Source organism: Drosophila gunungcola, unplaced genomic scaffold (genome assembly GCF_025200985.1).
Source record: "Drosophila gunungcola strain Sukarami unplaced genomic scaffold, Dgunungcola_SK_2 000001F, whole genome shotgun sequence".
Lineage (NCBI taxonomy): Eukaryota > Metazoa > Arthropoda > Insecta > Diptera > Drosophilidae > Drosophila > Drosophila gunungcola.
In genome coordinates, this window is record NW_026453197.1 from 8,571,155 (window position 1) to 8,591,208 (window position 20,054).

General features: G+C 37.5%; 5 protein-coding genes across 6 annotated transcripts in view; 3 read left to right on the forward strand and 2 right to left on the reverse strand.

The window, feature by feature from the left end:
- The first annotated feature begins 11,004 nt into the window (after positions 1-11,004).
- Positions 11,005-20,054, forward strand: part of LOC128261834 (uncharacterized) — a 42,284-nt gene continuing 33,234 nt past the window's right edge. The window contains exon 1 of the mRNA XM_052995725.1: positions 11,005-11,792. The gene's annotated coding sequence lies outside the window, so the exon portion shown is untranslated. The remainder of the gene's footprint in view (positions 11,793-20,054) is intronic.
- On the reverse strand, positions 13,531-14,276 carry LOC128261835 (small cysteine and glycine repeat-containing protein 2). Its single transcript, XM_052995726.1, has 2 exons — positions 14,122-14,276; positions 13,531-14,063 (listed from the first exon to the last, which is right to left on the reverse strand). Exon 2 carries the CDS (start codon positions 14,017-14,019, stop codon positions 13,636-13,638), a length of 384 nt encoding a protein of 127 aa, XP_052851686.1. The 5' UTR covers positions 14,020-14,063; positions 14,122-14,276; the 3' UTR covers positions 13,531-13,635.
- Positions 15,408-15,866, forward strand: LOC128261838 (male-specific sperm protein Mst84Db). Its single transcript, XM_052995731.1, has one exon. It carries the CDS (start codon positions 15,580-15,582, stop codon positions 15,733-15,735), a length of 156 nt encoding a protein of 51 aa, XP_052851691.1. The 5' UTR covers positions 15,408-15,579; the 3' UTR covers positions 15,736-15,866.
- LOC128261836 (uncharacterized) lies at positions 15,774-16,563 on the forward strand. The gene is made up of 2 exons (XM_052995727.1): positions 15,774-15,914; positions 16,181-16,563. Exon 2 carries the CDS (start codon positions 16,203-16,205, stop codon positions 16,440-16,442), a length of 240 nt encoding a protein of 79 aa, XP_052851687.1. The 5' UTR covers positions 15,774-15,914; positions 16,181-16,202; the 3' UTR covers positions 16,443-16,563.
- Positions 16,877-17,417, reverse strand: LOC128261837 (male-specific sperm protein Mst84Dc). 2 transcript variants are annotated; one of them, XM_052995729.1, is made up of 2 exons: positions 17,257-17,417; positions 16,877-17,206 (listed from the first exon to the last, which is right to left on the reverse strand). In XM_052995729.1, exon 2 carries the CDS (start codon positions 17,194-17,196, stop codon positions 17,008-17,010), a length of 189 nt encoding a protein of 62 aa, XP_052851689.1. In that variant the 5' UTR covers positions 17,197-17,206; positions 17,257-17,417; the 3' UTR covers positions 16,877-17,007. The 2 variants fall into 2 exon arrangements, with proteins under 2 accessions (XP_052851689.1, XP_052851690.1); XM_052995730.1 differs by having other exon boundaries at positions 17,260-17,412.

The window sequence follows — 20,054 nt, forward strand, 5'->3', positions numbered from 1 at the left end:
GAATTGAGGCCACACATTAATACACAACAGTGGCGTAGATTTTAATTTGCTAGTGAAATTATTATAAACACAAATACAATTTTAAAAATATTAAATTTTTATTCAAACTCTTTTATAAATTACCATTTAATTATTGTTGCAAATTTACTTTCTATGCCAAATGAATAACTCTTTAAATAATCAATAAATGGGAGTTAAAATATGAAACAAATTTAAGGCCGTAAAAAATATATGTCTTCGCTTATCCAACATAATCACAAAAGTGTCATTTTGTACCTTCTCCTGAGCGTATTCAATTGAAATTATTATATAAACGTGTCTAAAATCAAAAGAAAATAAAGAAATTACAAACCATTTGTATATTTTTTAGGCTTACAAACTTTAAGGACTTACAAATTCAAAAACAGTTATTTTTGTTTGTCAATATAGTTATCAAAATGAAACCTCCAAAGACCCCTCTGATAAATTCCTGTGGACGCTGCACTATCTGCGAGGGCGGAGATGCACGAATGTTAATTTAGATGCCCCATCCAAAAACAGCAGCCAAATGCAGATTCAAATGGGCATGCAGCAGCCCCGAGTCCCCGGCGCAGGCGACCATGTCGAGCCACGCCCTGCCGGAGAATCGGGGGCCGAAACTAAAACTGCAAGCCAAACCAACCACAAAAACCTGCCATGCAGGATGCAGATCCCGACAAAGGGCTCGACGCCAGCCAAGGCCCACCCTCCGCCAGGGTCCTCATCAGCGCCAGGATTGCGGCCTGCGCGGCTGTAACTCTTTTCAAATAATAATTAACAATTTATTCCCCAAACAGAACGCACACAGCACAGTCGAGTGTGCGAATGGGGCTGTCAGCGTTAGTCATATCATTAGAGGCAACGTGTTGCTGACTTTTTGAGGCCTGCCAGGCTTAAGGGAAATTATGCCAATGACGCACTGCAAGAAACTAATGCACCGTTTGATGGAAAGTTTAGAAAATTGAGTCCTTGAAACTTTATAAGGTCTGAATGATAAACTTTTGCCTCTACCGCAGTTGGTCGCTTCAAATTAAGATACTGTATGTTTATCGAAGGGATATAGGTTGGTATTATATAATAATGTATGTAACTTTTTTTCAGTTTCTAATATCAATAAATTTACTAAATATAAATATATGTAACAGTTTTGGGAACTCACAAAAAATATACTAATGTTGAACCAGATTATTTCACTCTCTTAAGGCTAGATACTATTATGGTGCCACTATTAAAAAAAACTTTAATAAATTTATAACTATAAAAAAGTAACATGTTTTTGAGGATGCGAAAGAGGGAAAAAAGGGCCATGTTGAGTCAAGAGTATCATGTAATCGAGACCCCGGCATTACTTTTTTGCAGTTCTCGCTGTTGACATTTTGTTCGTAGGCGCTCAGAAGTATGCAACTATATTTGTGTTTTTGCGGTTTCGCTTTGTATTTGTGCACTGCGCACACCAGCACACACCGACACACACCAGCACACTCCGACGCACACATTGACAGGCCGCCATTGAGCGGAGTCAAATGCATGTGGAGAACATTCCACGTCATGTCAAGCGGAAGTGAGTGTCTTTCATTTTTGTTTGCTCCTCAGTGGGGGATCTCAGGCCCCAGAATACTATATCCCCATCCCCCTTCCCCACCGTCTCTTTCCTCCTGCCGCTTACTGTTAATTAAAAATGGGCGCCAAGGATGGGGGCGGGGCTGGCAGTAACAGCAGCGCAAGTTGAACGCGTCGTATGAGTATTTTAATTAGTTTGCATAATTATGTTCGTTCCCTGGTCCTTGTGCTTTCCACACAGGCACACACACACAAACACAAACACAAACATATACACCTACAGGTCCTTAGCGGCCACAACACAAAGTTACGAATTCCTTTTCTTCCATTCATCGCCGCCCCGAAAAACCTTTTCATCTGCCGCGTTTTACGAAGGTTTAACAACTTTCTGTTACAAATTTGCATGCCTACATGTTTGAGTCCAAGGGCATTGCATTGTATAACCCAGCTTTTGGGTGCACTGAGAGAAAAAGTGTTACCACAATTAATGACACTCACATGCGTAATAAGAGTATTTAAATATATGTTGTCTTAAGTTTAGAACTGGAAGAAAACTCTTAAGGAATACTACAAAAACGTCATTATTCAATTATTATAAAGACATTTTTCCTTTCTGAGACGTGTTATTATTTGGCATGATAAGTATTGTTTTATATACATTTTATTTAAATAAAAAGCTACCAGTAATGAACAATTTATACTGCAACGCTATCTGCTCTTTCTCCGGCGAACTTGCAGGAAGCCCTTTATAAGCCTTCTGCTATTTCTGTACGTTTTATTTTTGTTCATGGAAGCAGTATATTAACTTGCACTGAGTGCTTTATGTAGCAAATATTAATTAATGAAAATTGGAGGCGAAAATATAGTAAAAATATGTATTCGTCCTGTAAATAAAACTAAAAGGGTATGCAAATGAGCCCAACGAATTTCTATCAGAAATGAGTGATTAATATCTTTTTATCTGTTTTATCTTTTGCTCATCTTCGCTCTATTAAGACTTCATAAAGTGTCCCCACTGCCAGAAAATTAAACAAAATCCCTGATGCTCTGATTTGCGCTTATAGATAAACAAATTATGCCTGCAACTCTCTTTAAACATATTTATCAAACTGCGTACGATTATAAACATTTTGTGTAATCGTCCCAGTGGCATATTAAATATTTTCAATGGCCCGCACACTTTGTATTAGCAACTATATTGGTTTATTCATGAAAGCATATGCCCTCGGTTTACACTCGACTTGTCAAAGTAGCAGCAACAAAAACAATTAAAATATTAAACAATTGACAGCAAACACATAAAATTATTATAAACAGCAAACAGACAAAACGGGGAAAAAATATTTTATGAAATACCAAACAAATAATTGCAAAAAACCTTTGCTTTAACATTCGCAAACAGATTACGCGATAAAATGAGCATAAATAATGCAAGGGAAAAGAGGGACAGATAATGAGCGTTATAGGAAGGGAAAAAACCGATTTGTAGACTGGGCCATTCTGTGTGTGCGCCACATAATTAATAGAGCGTAACAAATGACAATAAAATGCTTTTGACAAATTATTCAAATGCGGCTAAATATTCGGAAAAAATGCTTCGTAAATCCGAAATGGAAAAGACAATTATAAAATGAGTGGAAACATAATATTTGCTCAAATTATGCGACGGGAAGAGATGGCAGTGACTGCCAGCAAATCGATAAATAATAGAAATATTGCAGAACGAATTTTTATGCCAGACAGCTTTTTGCCTTTGTAGACAACTGCATGTTATATACGTGATTGATTAAACAAGCCGAAGTTCATATACCCTTGCAGCTATTGCAAGAATTAAACATTTTTGAAAACATTAAAATTATGATTTACTTTCGTATATGTTTAAAAACATTGAAGCTATGATGATTTGCAGCTCAATTATTTGATAGTTATTTTATATATTTTTATTATTTCTAAGGGAGCTATATGATATAGACGTCCGATTTTGATAAAATTTAAACCATAATTCTGAAATATTTAACCATTGCTATATGTCGAAGAACTAAACAAAAAATTAAAAAACAGAAAAGTTATAATTTTTTTCATTTATTTTTCCGATTGTTCCTATGAGAGCTATATGATATAGTCGTCCGACTTTGATGAAATTTAATCCGTAAATCGGAAATATTTAACCATTACTAAATGTCGAAGAACTAAACAAAAAAATAAAAAACAGAAAAGTTATAATTTTTTTTCATTTATTTTTCCGATTGTTCCTATGGGAGCTATATGCTATAGTCGTCCGATCCGGCTCGTTCCGATTATATACTACCTGATATTAGAAACAATATCACGTGGTTATTTTTTAACCCATATGAAAATACATATTTCATGTAATTAGTTATCATTTTTGTATTTATTGATTGATTTCAAAGTATTGTGGTTGCAAATTCAATGCTTTGCATTTCATAAAATTTTTTTTATTTATTTTAAAAACATTACAAAGTATTTCAAAGCTTTATTCGGTGACAAACTTTATACATTACATCAATTTATTTTTCAATACCAAAAATTCATTTGATTACAATTTACGCATTTGTTGGTCCTTCATTTCACGTTGATTGAAAACTGACAATTTGACGAAAGCATCAAATACATTGACAACGTAAGAAAATTCATTTTCCCATGGTCATATAGTCAAAAATGAACAACTCACGAGACAAATGAAATATCGACAGGCGAAGACGTGGGAGAAAAATAGAAAAATTTGTATCAGGGGTGATTGTTTTCTCTTATTTTCGCCGCTGTCAATATTAAATTGTATTGTCATTGCATAGCGATAAAGGAGGTGGATATGCGAGCTGAGAATATATATAAGCCAAACTAGTCAGCCTCTTTGATCTTGATGACGTCGACGTCGATGATGATGATGCGGCGCAATTTCTCAATAACAATTTCAACACCATCAATTTATTGTTGTTTGTTCTTTTGTACGATGTGGTTTTTGTTGCTCTGAGCTCGAGTTGCCATTTGTCGGATCCTTAAGGAACACAATAGAAAATTGATACATATGTTGTGACCTCAAATATTTGTCAGTGCTCGCGGAAAATATGTTGATTGACATTAAACGAGAAAATTGAACGACTATATAGAAACGTGCAAGCGAACTGAGAACATTTTATGTTTTTGGGGAAAACTCTAAATTACAGATTAAAATATAACACATAGTAGCGGCTTTGTACATATGTTAGCTCACTAAAACTACCACCTACACTGATCAGTCTTCAACAATTTGTTGTTCAATGAACAGTGCCTTCCTACCAACCGCCAGATGCTTAAGTTTATATAGATATAGTTGTTCAGCACAAAATCCAGATTCCATCACCTCGGCACATCACGCATAAAAGGTTGCAACTTGCTTGCAGTTTGTTGCAAAGGACCGGGCGATGATGATGAAGAGGTCGACGTGCTGCGAGCTGAGTGAATCAAGCGATGAGCAGGGGTAAGAGAGTAGGTTTGTGGAAGAGGTCCTTGGGGTGATGTAGGAAAAGTTGCCAGTTTCGAGTTTCACTTTCGTGCCCAAGTGATTTGCGTGAAAGTGGGCGTGTGTGTGCTACCTTGCGTTGCACATAACAGTTAAGTAATGTCTTAAAACTTCAGCAATGAACAAGGTAAAAGTAGGAGCCCCCCTCTCGCCACAAACCCTCTGACCAGGCGCAACTCACACACAACAAATGTGCAAATTATGCAGCCTCCGGTAAAGTGCTTCAATGAGTGGGCGTGGCCTAAGCTACTTTCACCGCAAACTTTATTAGTTGGTCTCACCTTTCTGGCTTTCCATTATACGTTTTACGCTTTCCGAATAAAGTTTACCCCCCGTCCTGTTGGGTAAAAGTTAATCAATTTTCTATCTTGCCATCCGCACAACCTAAATATTTAATATTTGTCACAAATTCGAAGGAAATTTTCTAAAGCAAGTATACTTTTTTGTGCCTTTCAAGAAATTGTAATTAGCAAACTAAGTATTTAATTATCAGATACTTTAAACTTGTCCTTTAGAGAAAATATTTCAACATAAAATGAATCTTTTATGTTGGCTTTCAACAAAGAAAATGTTTAAAAAGTGTGTGGGCAAAGTTAACAATTTTTTGGTACGTAAACAATAATGAAAAGAAGTCGGAAAGTAATTTTTCACTTCTAGAGTAAGCAGTGATTTTACTTTAAATCTAGTTCAAACCTCTTTTGAATATTTGAATATATTAAAATATTAATAAAATACAAATCAGGAAAAGAAAGAAATTTATTTAAATGTATATTTTTAAAATAAGTACAAGACAAACGCGATCAAAAGATAACGCCATCTTATTGTTTTACCAACTATTAAAGATGAACGGAAATTCTTCAAGTTCAGGAGATTCCTCTAGTTGTCCACTTTTAGGTGTGCGGGCTCACGCTAAGAAACCCAAGAAAATCTCCGAATGGAAAAGAAAGGAAACAACTTTTGCTATAAAGCGTGTCCTGTGGCAAATTCCTTGGCGCCCTACATACACATACATCCCGGGCATAATTGCAGTATTCTCTTTTCTTCAGCTGCCGATTTTTTGCTCCTTTTACGCGTTCCGCTTTCAACGAATTAAATGGCATGAAATTAAAAGTTACTACGAGAAATTTTTGTGCTGCATTTGCAGGAAAACGTGAGAAATTATAAGTACAAAAGCGTGGAAATAAAAAAGGAGGAAGCGCGAAAACATGCCAACCGAAAAAATGAGCTGAAGGTATATAGAGACCGGGTAAGACCAAAGAAAAGAATGATAAAATATGAAAGTAAGTCTGGCCATGGAAATGGAAAATGTGGAATGGAAAATGGGAAATGGGAAACAGTTGAAAGACAACAGGCAAATCTACTTAAATATCCCAACGAATAGTAAGCCTTTCTTTGCTGTTTCATTCTTTGTGAATTATTCGTATTGCCCTTCGTAGGGGTTTCCCCTCTGTCGGGATTCCCTTTGTGCCTCGGTTAAGTCCGTTTTGTGTTTTGCTCTTCCTTCCCTCGAATGAAACATTATGCAAGTTATTTTCGCAACCTTGTAGAAAAATATGAAATCAGCGAAATATATTTATGACTTATTTTGTTCGGAGGACAAAGGACCCGCCCACGAGAAAAACACAGAAACCACGAAAAGGCCAAAGCAAAAGTAAATTAATGTTGCTGTTGTATAGCTAGGTTAAATAAAAAGTGAAACAGAGAAAAAGAAAAATAATTCTAAAAATGTTATTTAAATTTAGTTGGGATAATGTTTCTGATAAATAATATATATAAAACATTTTTGTAAATGTAGTCTTCCCTACTAAAATGTCGTACAAAAAAAAAGTATGATAAATTCTGCCGATTATCTTTCGACATCAAATTAAAAATCAATAGAAAACGTTGTCCTCTCAAAAATTTGTTGGCGTTATAAATGCTATCTGCTCTTGTTTATTTACGACCCTTTTTAGCACAGCTTTTGTTACCCTTTCAAGCGGGAAAAGTTGGTAAGCCTATAATTTTAAAATGTGTTTTTAAAACCAAAATTACTTTTAAGTTGCAACTTTTTAAGTTGTAGTATTATTCATAAATTGAATTATTATATTAATGTTGTTGAAAAACGTGAATTTTAAAGCGGTTAGTCATGTTACCGTGTTCTGCAAAGGGAATCCAGTGATTTCATTCCCTTTTTCGATTGTTTACTCACTTTTCTGCATGTGTGGGGAGCCTGAAAACAAGTTTTTTCAATCATTTACTGATAGACATTTGTTTTTGCTCCCCATGTTGTGGTGGTTTTTTGCTGCTTCAGAGGCTGCTATATAGTTTAAAGTGTTGTAAATTTTTGCGTTACAACAATGTTTGCACTTGGTTTGAAATTCGCAACCATTTTTTATGAAGCTTTGCGCCATTTTTTTTGCCTCTCCTAGATGGAATGATTTAGGTATTTTTTGTAGGTCTATTTATTATTTTATAGCTGGATTGTGACATGGATTTAGAGGGCGATATTTCGTTTAGCCCGTTAAACAAATATTTGACGAGTTGGACGACGGCTGAACCGTACAAAAGTAATTGCTCTCATTGGCACATGGAATATTTACGAACCGAACTGTCAAAGTTAAAGTTCAGCTCTCCCCGTTTAATTTCATTGGGGCCTGCTAAGCAAAAGGGGACTCCGTGGATCGGCCTAATTGAATTTTCACTAATCGATTAGATTAGGAAGCAGCAGCAAGAGTTGCTCCGCTGTCGCCTGTAATGCAATGCAGAAACAATAACAAAATTATACTGGCCAACAGCAGGAGCCGCTGACAAGGCGAAGAACATCCTTAGAGACTCCCAGAATGACCTCAAAAGTGCATGGCAAGTATAGCCAAGTTGTGAAAACAGCCGAAGCTGTGTCCCCATGAAGCGGCTTATTTCCCTGGCTTAGTTCCCTCAGCCAGGCACTCAATTTGTTTGCTCTATTTTTCCATTACAAGAATTTAATTAGCCGCGAAAGAGACGCTCCTTACCAAAACGAATTTAAATCATGCATAAATTAGCAAATTTTCCACTTTGCCGTACACATCCGCATTTGCTTAGCGCCACTTCAGGCGCCATAACTAATTATATGTTGACATGACATTTATTTGACTTGCATAAATTAGTCAATTAGTTGCTGAACGTTAATTAAGTTTTTGGAACACCGCTAATCAAGGTGTTAAGTTTGGGTTGGGTTTTAATCGAGTTTATTGACATCAGAAGGCATTCCTATGAAGTAGTGATAATTTAGGCACAAATTTTCAATTAAAATAAATATTCAAAAGAAAAATTGCACACTTGAATAAAAGAAGATATTCTTTTAAATTTTTGCTCATATAATTTTATCAGGAATCGAATTCACCTTCTGCAGAGCTAAGTCTCCCACTTGACCATTTGGCAGTGAAACATCCTTGGCCCGAAAGCTGTCGGCAGCTGGAGGAATCCTTGAAGCGTAAGATAACATAGAAGGAGGTCCTAGGGAGAACTTGATGGCTGCAGATAGTGTGCTCGCCGTACATTTTATCGCTTCCACTCAACGAAAAGGTGAATGACGTTGGACGCACCAAATTTTCGACACATTGTGGCTTCCATCTCCATGTGAGTATGTATGCGTCGAGTTGCACATGGCGTATACGCAATAAAAGAGCGACACTAAAAAAATTGTCATCATTAGATTAGAGTGCAGCAAGCACAGCGGAAGAGGGAGAGAAAGAGATGAATGAAAGAAAGAGAGGGAGTGTGCAATTTAAGAAAAAACCTATTGCTTTGAGTGGAAGAATGATGTGTACCCATATCAAATCCCTAACATTTTGTACAGAGGGCCGAAGTTTAACACCCAGCAAAACCTCTTAAAAGTTTTCTGATAACCAATAAAGTCCAAGTCCGTTCAATGACTGTTTGTAAAACTTTTTAACACTAATTACTGTTAATTATAGAATTATTATAAAAGACTTTAAAACAGGAATTTTTCTACTTAATAAAATCTTACATAATTCATTTAAATTCCGTTGTCTATTCCTAAGCTCTTTCTTCAAGTGCATGAAATGCATGCACACATCGAGGCGGAGAGACAAAAATTAAACTACGGGGCGTTGCCTTGTTAGGATGTGCGTTAAATTGTAAAACACGAGGGGTGATATGGTGGGAAGTTTTCCGGGAGTTGGGTGTCCTGAAAGGGACTGCGCCCAGCTGGCCAGTGTTATCCTGCCTGTCATGCTGTGGCCAGCTCTCGTTTATTTTGCGTATTAGACGCTGCTATTCTGTGCTTATTGTCGCCATCGCCATCGCCATAGCCATAGCCATGCCATAGTCATAGCCATTGCCCCTCCCTCTGTCTGGCAGCCATGCCGTGTCCTGTTATTTTGCGCTTGTTTGGTTTCTTCGGTGTGCCATTGTCAGCTCATTTGTAATTTTTGGCACAACGATTTCAAATTAAGCAACCGGAAATGAGCTGACATTTTGTATTCTGTTTCGTTTCGTTTCGTTCGTTTCTGTTCGTTTTGCTCGCATCAGAGTAGTGCGCAGCTTAACGGCACTTTTGCGGTTATTCGTCAGGATTGCATCCATTGGGATAGGGGCAATCATCATCGTCGTGGCCATCATCGTTATCCCTTTCGGACACCCTCCACCCCCGCCCCCAACTTCTGCCTTTCAACTTGTCTTGTCTATTATGACAATATTAATATTTACATTTTACAGTTATTGTCTAGCCAGAGCATCCTTTTCCATCCAGTATATCCAGCACTATTTATATATATCTATATATATATTTATATGTATATATATTCATGTTCACATGTATCCTTTCCCTGCTCTGTTTTGTTTGCTGCCACTGCTACTTGTCATGTTTGCTGCCTCGTATGCATTTGGTATTTTCTTGTTTATTGCTTTATGTTGCTACCGCTGCTGGTGTATTTTGCCCCGCACTCCAGTGTTCTCCATGGAAACTGTATCTTGTCAATATGGTTTCCATTTTGCATGTTGTGCATTAGTTCCGTTTGCTGTTGACCACTTTGGTCACTGTCTCCTAAGGTTCACGCTTAATATTTTTCCCTTTCTGGATTTTATTTTAAGCTATTTTTATGTGTGACCAAACATGACTTTAAACATAATCTTGGCTCCCATTTCATTGATTTTATTATGAACTATGCAAACTGATTTATAAAACGAACTTTATTAAATAAATTGAATTTAAATATTTTATAGATTGAAAAAATTTATTGCCCTTTACATTAAACTTTAGTTATCTCAATAATTTGGTTAGCAAACACCAAAAAAAAACACTAAACTAATGAGTATGAAAAACACCCGAATACTTTCAAGAAACTTTATTTATTAAAACCTCACTACTTAACTTAAAATTAAAGTTGTCGGCTTAGTAATTAAGCCACAGTGTATAACTTCTGTATTGTTTTGTATATAATGCTTTAGTTTATTTTTTATAAAACTCCTTTGGGTTTTTTTGATTGATATAGCTACAAAGCCAAGAGATTTCTAATTAAAGTTGCCTTATTTGCTCGAAATAACATTGCTCAAATGTATCCTTACACAATCCCTTTATGTGTTCTGTTAAAAATAATTTCCCTTCGTAAACCTGTTAAATGAAAACAGTGCCATTTTCGAACTTGAAAGCTTTTCCATACCCTCCAAATTTAAATAAACGCTCTCCCGCTCTTGACTACTTTTCTTCTTTGCTCTCTGGAATTTCCCTGGCCAAAAGAAGGACTTCGGCTCGGGTTTCGTCAAGTGCCGAGTGCGCCAGCTCTTTATCCTTTCTCTCTTGCCGGCAGGACACGATTACAGCCGAATTCTTTCGATTCCAGCTTCTATTTAACAGCATCGGCATCGGGTCCTTCAGCAGCAGCTGCTGTTGTTGGGATTCCGATTCCTATGCCGTCGAGGGCCGACAGCTTCCTGCCGCTGATGCTTCAGTTACGTTGATAATGTCAAATCGTTTGGTTCGCTGTGCTGTTGCCACCGCCACCGCCCACGAGTACAACCACAACAACACTGCCAAAGACGAGGGCCGACGAGCCAATAAATTTAAATAATATCCCATCACAACAAAAAAGTAAACAACAAGCTTAACGACAAACAGAATAAAACAAAAATTGCGTTAAAAGTGCCAAAACTCGGTGGACAAACAAATGCCGGCTTAAAAAGTGTCAGAATTTGTGAAAATTAATATTTCACCAGAGATTTGAGTGCTGCCAAAACAAATAACAAAAAAAACCAATAACTCTGAAAACAGGACAAACTTTTTGTTTCGCAAAACTTTTATTTCGTACACACGTTTTTTGGACCAACGCGAATTGCTCGCGAAAATTATGAAAAATATGTGAGAAATGTGCAAAATCCACAAAATACTCGAGAAAGGGCAAAGAGCGTAACTGAGAGCCCCTGGCATAGGTCAAGCCCTATCCCCCAGTGCGAGATATATCCTGGTCGGTCCCGAAATCCCCTGACGTTGCTCTTTCAGCAAAACCCGCCCATTTTTCGCGGCCCACCGCCCATCTAGTGCCATGTGTGTGTGCGAAGGAAAAAGCAGCAGCAGCAGCCCATTGGAGTGTGTGGAAGAAGCCGTGTAACGTGCTAAAATAAGTTAATTTATTGCCGGCAGAACAACAATCACAACACACAAAGACAACAACTGCCGGCAGTCATAACATTTGCCTTGCTCCCCATTTACCCAAAGGTGAGTTACTTCAGTTGAGAGTTGCGACAGGGTGATGATGATATCTGTGATTTTACTTCGGGTTTTTAGTGGGGCTCTTGCAAAATAATTTACGGTCTCAGCGGCATTTCCCTACAGGGATATATGCCAAGATAGACGGGTTTTCTATTCTACAGTTAAATGTTTTAGTTGTTTCTTACGACATCATGCCTAAAATAAAACATGTGCACACTAAAAAGGATACACCCTTTGGGAATATATTTTAAAACTTAAACAAAACTGATTAGATCAGGTATCTTGTGAGCTGTTTATTTTAGTTTTTTTTTTTTAATGTATTATGTTTTACGGTATTAAAACATTTGTTTTTAAGACCACACTTAGCAAACAATATAACAAAAATTTATCTATTAATTTCCAATCCGAGGCTAAGTAAATAAATTATTGGATTTTCCTTTTAAAAAATTTTTAAAATAGGTTGTGAGGTGGATTTTTAAATAATTTAAATGCAATGAAACTAAACTACAAAATAAGTGTTTCGTTTTTTAGTTGTACAACTTCAACATGAAAGACATCAAATGTATTCTAGTAATCAAATATTCTAGTAATAATATAATGCAACAATATAATATATAAAGCAATTGAAAAATCAATTTTATATCCGCAATTTGGCAATTTCCTTTCATAAAAAGAAACGGATGTGCTTCTATTAAAAATGTCAGCAAGACATTCAGCCAATAAAAATAGGTTATGTATAAAATCGTAAGTCAAGTTGTGGATTATTATGCGGTTGATGTTAACCGACAAAATAAATCACTTCAAGAGATTTATTCTTGGCTACTGCCAATACAAGTAACGCCAGTCAATTAATTTGTTTGGAAAGGCACCATATAATTACCTGATTAAGCAGACATTTGGTTTTTAATATTTTATTTATAATATTCCAAAAAAAAAAGTGAATTGATATTTTTTTAAACTAAGGTCTATTAGAAGTGCCACTATTATTAAAGTTCGTAAATCTACATGTATAATTATCAATTATAAAACTTTTTCATAATTATTTGATTCCAGTTAAACTTTTTAAACGCTTTTGATTCAAAATAATGTTCAACGCTTTATTTTTGTCAGTTGAAATTATTTAATAAATCCTTATTTATTTTATTTTAACATTTAAAACCATTTCCATTTGTGTTTCAGCCAATACTTAATTAGCAGTTTGCGAGCCAAATAAATTTGAGGTTTAATTAAAAGACTAAATTATGGTCAGCAGCGCACCAATTTGTTTCAAAGTACGGCAGGTTTTAAACCAAAATATTTGGTTGACTCTTACCCGTAGAGCGTTGTCAAAAAGTTCGTACAATTGACCTGTCTTCGCTAAAAAATACAACCGAATAGTTGAACAAAAACTGTCAGATCCATGACCTACATAAGTACGTCGTGTAACCAAATAGATTGGAAGGTTTTCGCACGCATATTTTGTTTTTCCCAAACATTTTTTGTCCAGCACCGCCCCCGCGTTCGCTTCGTATGCAAAACCAAAACAAGCAGCTTTCAGATTTTACCCATTTTTCCATTGTTTTGCCAGCCTCTGCCAATGGAAACTTTTCCCTGTCCATTTTTTGTTTTTTTGATTTTCTTGCGGGCTAGCTAACAAAAGTTCGAATGTTAAATGATTTCCATGGCGCAAACTGTGTGGCAACCCTAAAACTGGACCTCGGTCATTTGTTAGCCTGTCAGAATGGCAAAAAAAAATGACAGAAAATAAAACTGGAAGAAATAACTCTGGCTGACACGTGAATTTATTGCATTCAAAACTATGAAAAGTTCCATCAAAAGTGCAACAACAGGGTAGATACTACAGGGTATACTAGTAAAGGGGGCCGAAACAACCCCACTCCCAGCAATTGCGGCAGTTGTTGGGCACAAAATAGAAGGGCGGGGCACATCCGCTGCCGCTGCCGCAGCATCCGCAGTTGCAGGTGCAGCTGCACTTCATGCAGGGCAGAACGGGACCCACGGGGCCGCAGCTCAGGCGGTACGAGACGACGGCACAGGGTCCAGAGCCACAGCATCCGCCGCAGGATCCGCTGCAGGATCCTCCGCAGAACCCACCAGATCGGCAGCAACCGCCGCCGCAGCAGGAACCACCTGATCCGCAGCAGCCACCAACGCCGCGGGGCCTACAGCCAGATCCACAACCGCCACCGCAGGGTCCACAGCGCGGTGGACATCGCGGAGCCGCACAACTCATCCCAGAAGAGGTCCCAGAAGTCCTTGACAACCTGTTGCTAAATTCTTGCCGCAAAAAAGAGTGCTAAATACTCCGGGGCAATGACGGTAGTCGACCACTCACAGCTCCAGGCGCCTATTTAGCACCTTTTTGTCCGCCAATCGTCGCAAAAACCACTTGGAAAATTTGGCAATTGTTGTGGAATAAAAACGTTTGCAGCTTCGTTAAGTATTTCTCGAAAAAATGACAAGTGGGGCAGAGATACAGGTTGGAACACTCCCGAGTATAAGAGCAATAATTTATCAACAAAATAAAAGATCATAGACTGATGAAATTACAGTAATAATTAATTACCAATATTAGGGATTTTAGGCTGATAGTTCTCAAAAATTATAATCAAAGTTTTGATTACCTTAAACATGAAATGATAAACATTTTACAACTATATGGCCAGTTTTCTCGTCCTTATAATAGGCTAAAAGTAGATTGTAAGCTCAGAATATATATACAATTTTGCAGTTTAAAATATACTTTTAGTTGACAGTTAAAAGAAAACGGCCAAAGGATATCCTACGGTTTAATCATGACAAATTTGTAGTTTTTGAGAAATTTAAATGATTTTTTATATTATAGCTTTATATTATAGCTTTTTTTTCTCCAGCTAAACGATTACACTTGACTTTAAATAGTTTTGGACTTTGGTCTCATTTAAGTCCTACATATGTCCGCTCAGAAAACACAACTGGAACCACCAAACCTCTGCCGTATTTCCTCTGAGTACTATTTGCACAGTCGACCATGCGTGGGCTTGTCTATTAGATCCTCTCGCCCAGCCACGCCCCCTTTTACCAGAGGGTCTGGTCTGGCGGATACTAATGTAATTGATTGTGTCCGCCTGGTTGAATTGGAGCTGGAGTGGAGTGTCCTGGATGGGAGCGGGAAAAAGTTTCACAACGGTTCGTTATCCGGCGGATATATATTTGCATTGCCAACTGTGCAGTTGTAAATGGCTAGCAGAAGTAATGGAATTATGAAATTGAATAAGTACTAGGCGCACTTTGAACTGGGGAAAAGAATAAAAATAGTGACCAGTTGTAAATATATGCAAGATTAAAAAATATCGATTAAAATCGATAGAAATCTCATAACAAAATATTTATCTAAAATTTTCATTAATTCTGGCACATCCGCAAGAGATCTTTAAAATTCTTCGAAATTAAAATAAATTGGTAACTCATGACTTTCACAGAGTAATTATGCCAATTGAATAGAGTACACTGCTCATTACGTCCTTTACAGTTCGGTTCCTCCACTCGTGTTCCATGGTGCCGCCCACTTTCAGATTCCGGTTTAGCCAGTCTTCCATTTTAGGCCAGATTTTCAAAGCAAAGGCAGCCCGAGGGCGGCGTCGATGAGATTGTCAACAGCTGTCAGAGCGGAAAATCGCCTTTGGTCCCTGGTCGGCCAGTCAACTTCAGTTCGTTTTCCACTTCGGCACCAAGCACTCGATTTTGTGTCTGCTCCAGGCAAAAACTAAACCCCTCCAAAGAGAAAAATATAGTAGAGTTTTGGAAAGCCAAGATGTGTGGTGGCTGGGCCTGTGCTTCCTACAACATCGCCTGCTGCAATCCGCGGCTGTCGACACTGCGATTCACGGGTCGCTGTTTCGCACCCACGCCATGTGGTCCATGTAACGACTGCTCCGCCTGCGGAGGCTGTTGCGGCGGTTGCTGCTGATGATGGTCGAGGTTGGGATCAGTATCAGTCCTGGAGTGGCCACAAAGTCGAGAGGCAGCCCAAATTTCTAGTTCCAAGTAGGCTTCGAGAGCTGCCCACTGTCAACCATGAAATAAAAACATTTCAGTCCATGTCCTATAGTTGTCGGAACAACATCTTACACCTAGTTTTCCAGCGGGGTGAGTTTTTAATTTATTTTTGAATATTTGGTAGACTACATGTTAAAAGTTAAAAAATTAGAAATAATATTTAATATAAGATTATAGCAACAGTTTAATTGTGTATTTTAATTAAAGTGATTTAGTGGAAATAACTTAAATATAATTATCTTTAAAAATATATTAAATGTAACTGCTTTGTTAAACTGCTTATTCAGATGCAACAGTACCAAGTTGTATTTTAAATTATTTTTATCATTTTTTAACACAATCGCTTTCCCATTCAGTTGCTGCTTCCATATCGTAATCATGTGCGGTGGCTGGGCTTGTGCCTCTTACGATCTGGCCTGCAACAATCCACCTCTATCCACCCTGCGTTTTACTGGCCGAGACTTTATACCCACACCGTGCGGTCCTTGCGATAAGTGTTATGTCCTTGATACTAGCCGCAAGAAGAACACCAACAACTGCTATGTGCCGCACATCCTATCCCCGCTGGATGCCCAGCTCTGCACATTGGACAGCAGTCAGAAGAAGGAAAAAACATAAAACATTGGGTTAGACATGCAGTTTCAAAATCTTAGTGATGGGACTAACTAAATTATAAATGCTGCTTTTGCAATGGAAAACTATCTAAACATTAAAAAGTAATATCAGCTATTTATTGAAAGTCAGTGAATATCTTTTTGGTGGTAGTGCGCAATTTAAGAGATGAACTTGGTCAAATAAAAAAAATAATGCGTTCAAACGTTTCATAAATTTTTTTTTTTAAATTTTTTTAACCATTTCTAGATGTCTGACAACGTATTTACCTTTGGGAAAATGAATAGCCGAATTTGGTCAAATTAAAAAATGTTTTATTGGTAGCAAGTGTTTTTTCTTAAATTTTTTTTGTTGTCTTTGGAAAAATTGGTGTTTATCGAATCAAATTTTTAATTTTTAATAATAATTTGCGTTATGTCAAATAATATCCACTGTACAAATACACTTTTAATCCAGTATTATTAATTTTATTGTTTTACTTGTCTTCATTTTTTAACCAAAAGCACAAAAAAATTCCACATCCTTTCCTGTTCGGTCAATTTTCTGGACTCTGTTCGATTCCAAGGGATGCTCAGTAGAAGGGCCCGAAGCAGCCCCATTCGCCGGCGCCACAACACCTGTTGGGCGGACATGTCCAGGGACCACAGGGCGGATTGGGGCCGCAGCAGCAGTTGTTGTAGTTCATGGCTGGCAGGGCGGGTCCAACGGGTCCGTATGCCAGGGCATAAGACACCGATCCACAGGCTCCTTGGCAGCACATCTTATGGGATCTATAAGGACGAAAAATTAGCAAAAGCACATGGAAATTGACACAACTTACAGCAAGTTTCAGACAAGAGATCAACTTATGAAAAGATTTTGAATTTTTTTGAATACGGAATTTCTTGGAGCTTTTGGTTTTTGTACAGGTGAAACCGTACGAGCTGTGTACAAGACAAGTGACTGGACTGGAATGAGCTGACTTCAGAATATGGGATCCGAACTCAAGGAAATTTTTTTCGGGGCCCACTAGATGTGTGAAGAAATTTAAAACCAGCCAGAGGGCCAGAAAGAAAATCAAAGTGGGCTTGAGAAACTGCCTTAAAAATCGATCAAAGTCAAGTTGTTGATGCTGCTCTCCTCCCGGCGTAGCTCACAAATTTCACACATCAATGACTTAACGTCGGAGCGACAAATAAAAAAATTGAATTTCTCTAACGACAAAACAGAACAGCGCAACAGATTCGCCCCTCTGGCAAAAATAAGAAATCATGGAAAAATGTCTAAAAAAAAAAAAAAACGAGAACTCTGGGGAGAATAACACCAGCAAAATGTCGGAGTTGGGGAACAAGATGGAAAAAGGATTTTTCGCAGGACTTGCTGTAAACTGGGGCAGACATGAAAGTCTATTAGACTCAACGAAGCAACCTTAACGTCATTTTCCAGCTTCCTTCGGTTTTCGGGGGGCTAATGTTGGGGAATGTGTGTGTGTGTTGTGTGTGTGCGGGCCAGGATATAGGATACAGGACCTCGTGTGCGTCTGCGGGCGTTGTGATTCACAAAAGCTGACAAGCTCATCGATCCCTGAACATTAGCTAAACATAAATTACACAGATGACTGCACAACAATTGAGGCGTTTATTATAATGTGTGTTCACACTTGAGGCTTTCAAAAGATGCACTCACAGCAAAACAGAGAGACCTTGGCGAGGGTGTATCGGAAAACGATGGAAGATTTAACTTTTCCTATGAAAATTCTGTTGGCTTAAACGAAGTATTAAATCTATTACTAAATGGCTGGAGTATTCGGTCATAAAAAGCCATTGTTTAAGTTGTTAAATTATTTTATGCACACTGCACCACAACTGGCTTCTACGAGATAAATATCTTAATTAAATTATTAATAATTAAGATTTTAAGTCAAATTTTTATAACTTTAAGAATGGTTTCACATTGGTGTATAGGATTTAAATTGAACTTGTGTTTCTTTTTATATTTTCTCTTCTTTTGAAAGGTTTTATCTCAGTTTGTAACTTTACTTACCTTTTTTTGTTGTTCAAAAGAAACTTCTTCCAAAAGTCTTTACTATTTATATCGACAATGAATCTTCTCCTATTTGGCCTCCTATTTGGGCACATAATTTATTCATTCAACTTCTTTAAAAAGCAATTTACATCGATTTACCTAACAACCCGCTGTTAGAGGAAAGGAAAAACCACAGACCCCCCAGACAGTTAAAAACTATTGCGAAACTCATTTCTTTGCCATACAGCCGCAAAAAAGGAAACACAGCTTCGAGACTGCAATTGAGGGTTCTCCACCTTCCTTCGGACAGAAAAACAACACCCCACTTAAGATAATCTCATTGGTAGCATGCCAAAAAGCTATCCAAAAGCACACAAACACACAGAGTATAAAAATGTCACCACACAAAAAAAGGAAGCACCAAGGAAAAAGAAAAAACAGCAGGGTAAACCGGAGAGGCTTCAGCTAAAAAAGGTATTTCCTTTTAAATCAAATACAAAAATTTCTGCCGGGATTCCATTGCCACTGCCCCTTGGCCGTTGCCCTCCTCCTCCTTTCTTTTTTCCAAGTGGACACGATGGGCACTTCATTTCACTCCAAAAACATATTGAGCCGGGCCACTTGAGTGTGCGCCAAGAGATAAGCGCAATTATATGGCTTCCACAGCCGGACCCGGACATAAATGGTGAACCGCAGAGACATCGGGACATTGGGACATTGGACATCGGAGAGCGTAAACTGTATAAATTAGGTAAAAAGAGAACTTAAGGTTACTTATGTGACACGGCCTTCATTGAGACAAATGTGGGGTCTTTAAGTGCATCGCCTTTTTTCGTTTCGAGCGTTTTAAATTTATTTGCCACGGATACAGGGACAGTTGTGCCGAGAAAAAGGTATACAAAATATGCTGGGAAATTCTTCTGAACATCTCACATTTTGTCCTTGGTCAAGTGCTCGTTATGGGCAATTTCTGCTCATCTGCTTTCTGGGTGCTTTTGTTTTACTTTCTTGTTTTTTGCTGACCGCATGCTGAGTGCGTCTTTTCTATTTTGTGGGCCTCCTCCATCTGAAGTGCCTTTGTGGCCGATCTCAAAAGAGGCAACTTGTCAAGCATCGGTTTTCGGCGAAACGCTCACAAGTGACCATTGAAAAGTTTACACTACGAAGTTGTCAATATGTAAGAAATATCCTTGAGTGCTGCTTATTACAAGTTGCAAGAAGTTTTGTTTTTTGTGTTTTTGGAAATTCATGCTGGTTTGCGGGCTCGAAAGTAATTTTGTTGGATATTTGAGAACGTAGAGTGGACTTTGCTTAATCATAAATTTTGTATACCAGGTCGATATACAAATAAAGTTTACAAGCAAAATCTTAACAATGTCTATTAAATTTTAAACAAGATACAAGCGATATTTTCCTAGCTTATCAAAGCCAAAAATCACGTCAAATCGGATGCCTTTTCTAAAAATAAATCCAGATTTTTTGATTGTGTTGAAAACTTTGTGTTATGCGTGTTAGATAACTCTTTTTTTGTTCAACCTTATATTATGACATTTTAAAATACTCTTTATTAAGGATTTTACACTTTTAAGTAATTTAAAAACATAAGTAATTTCT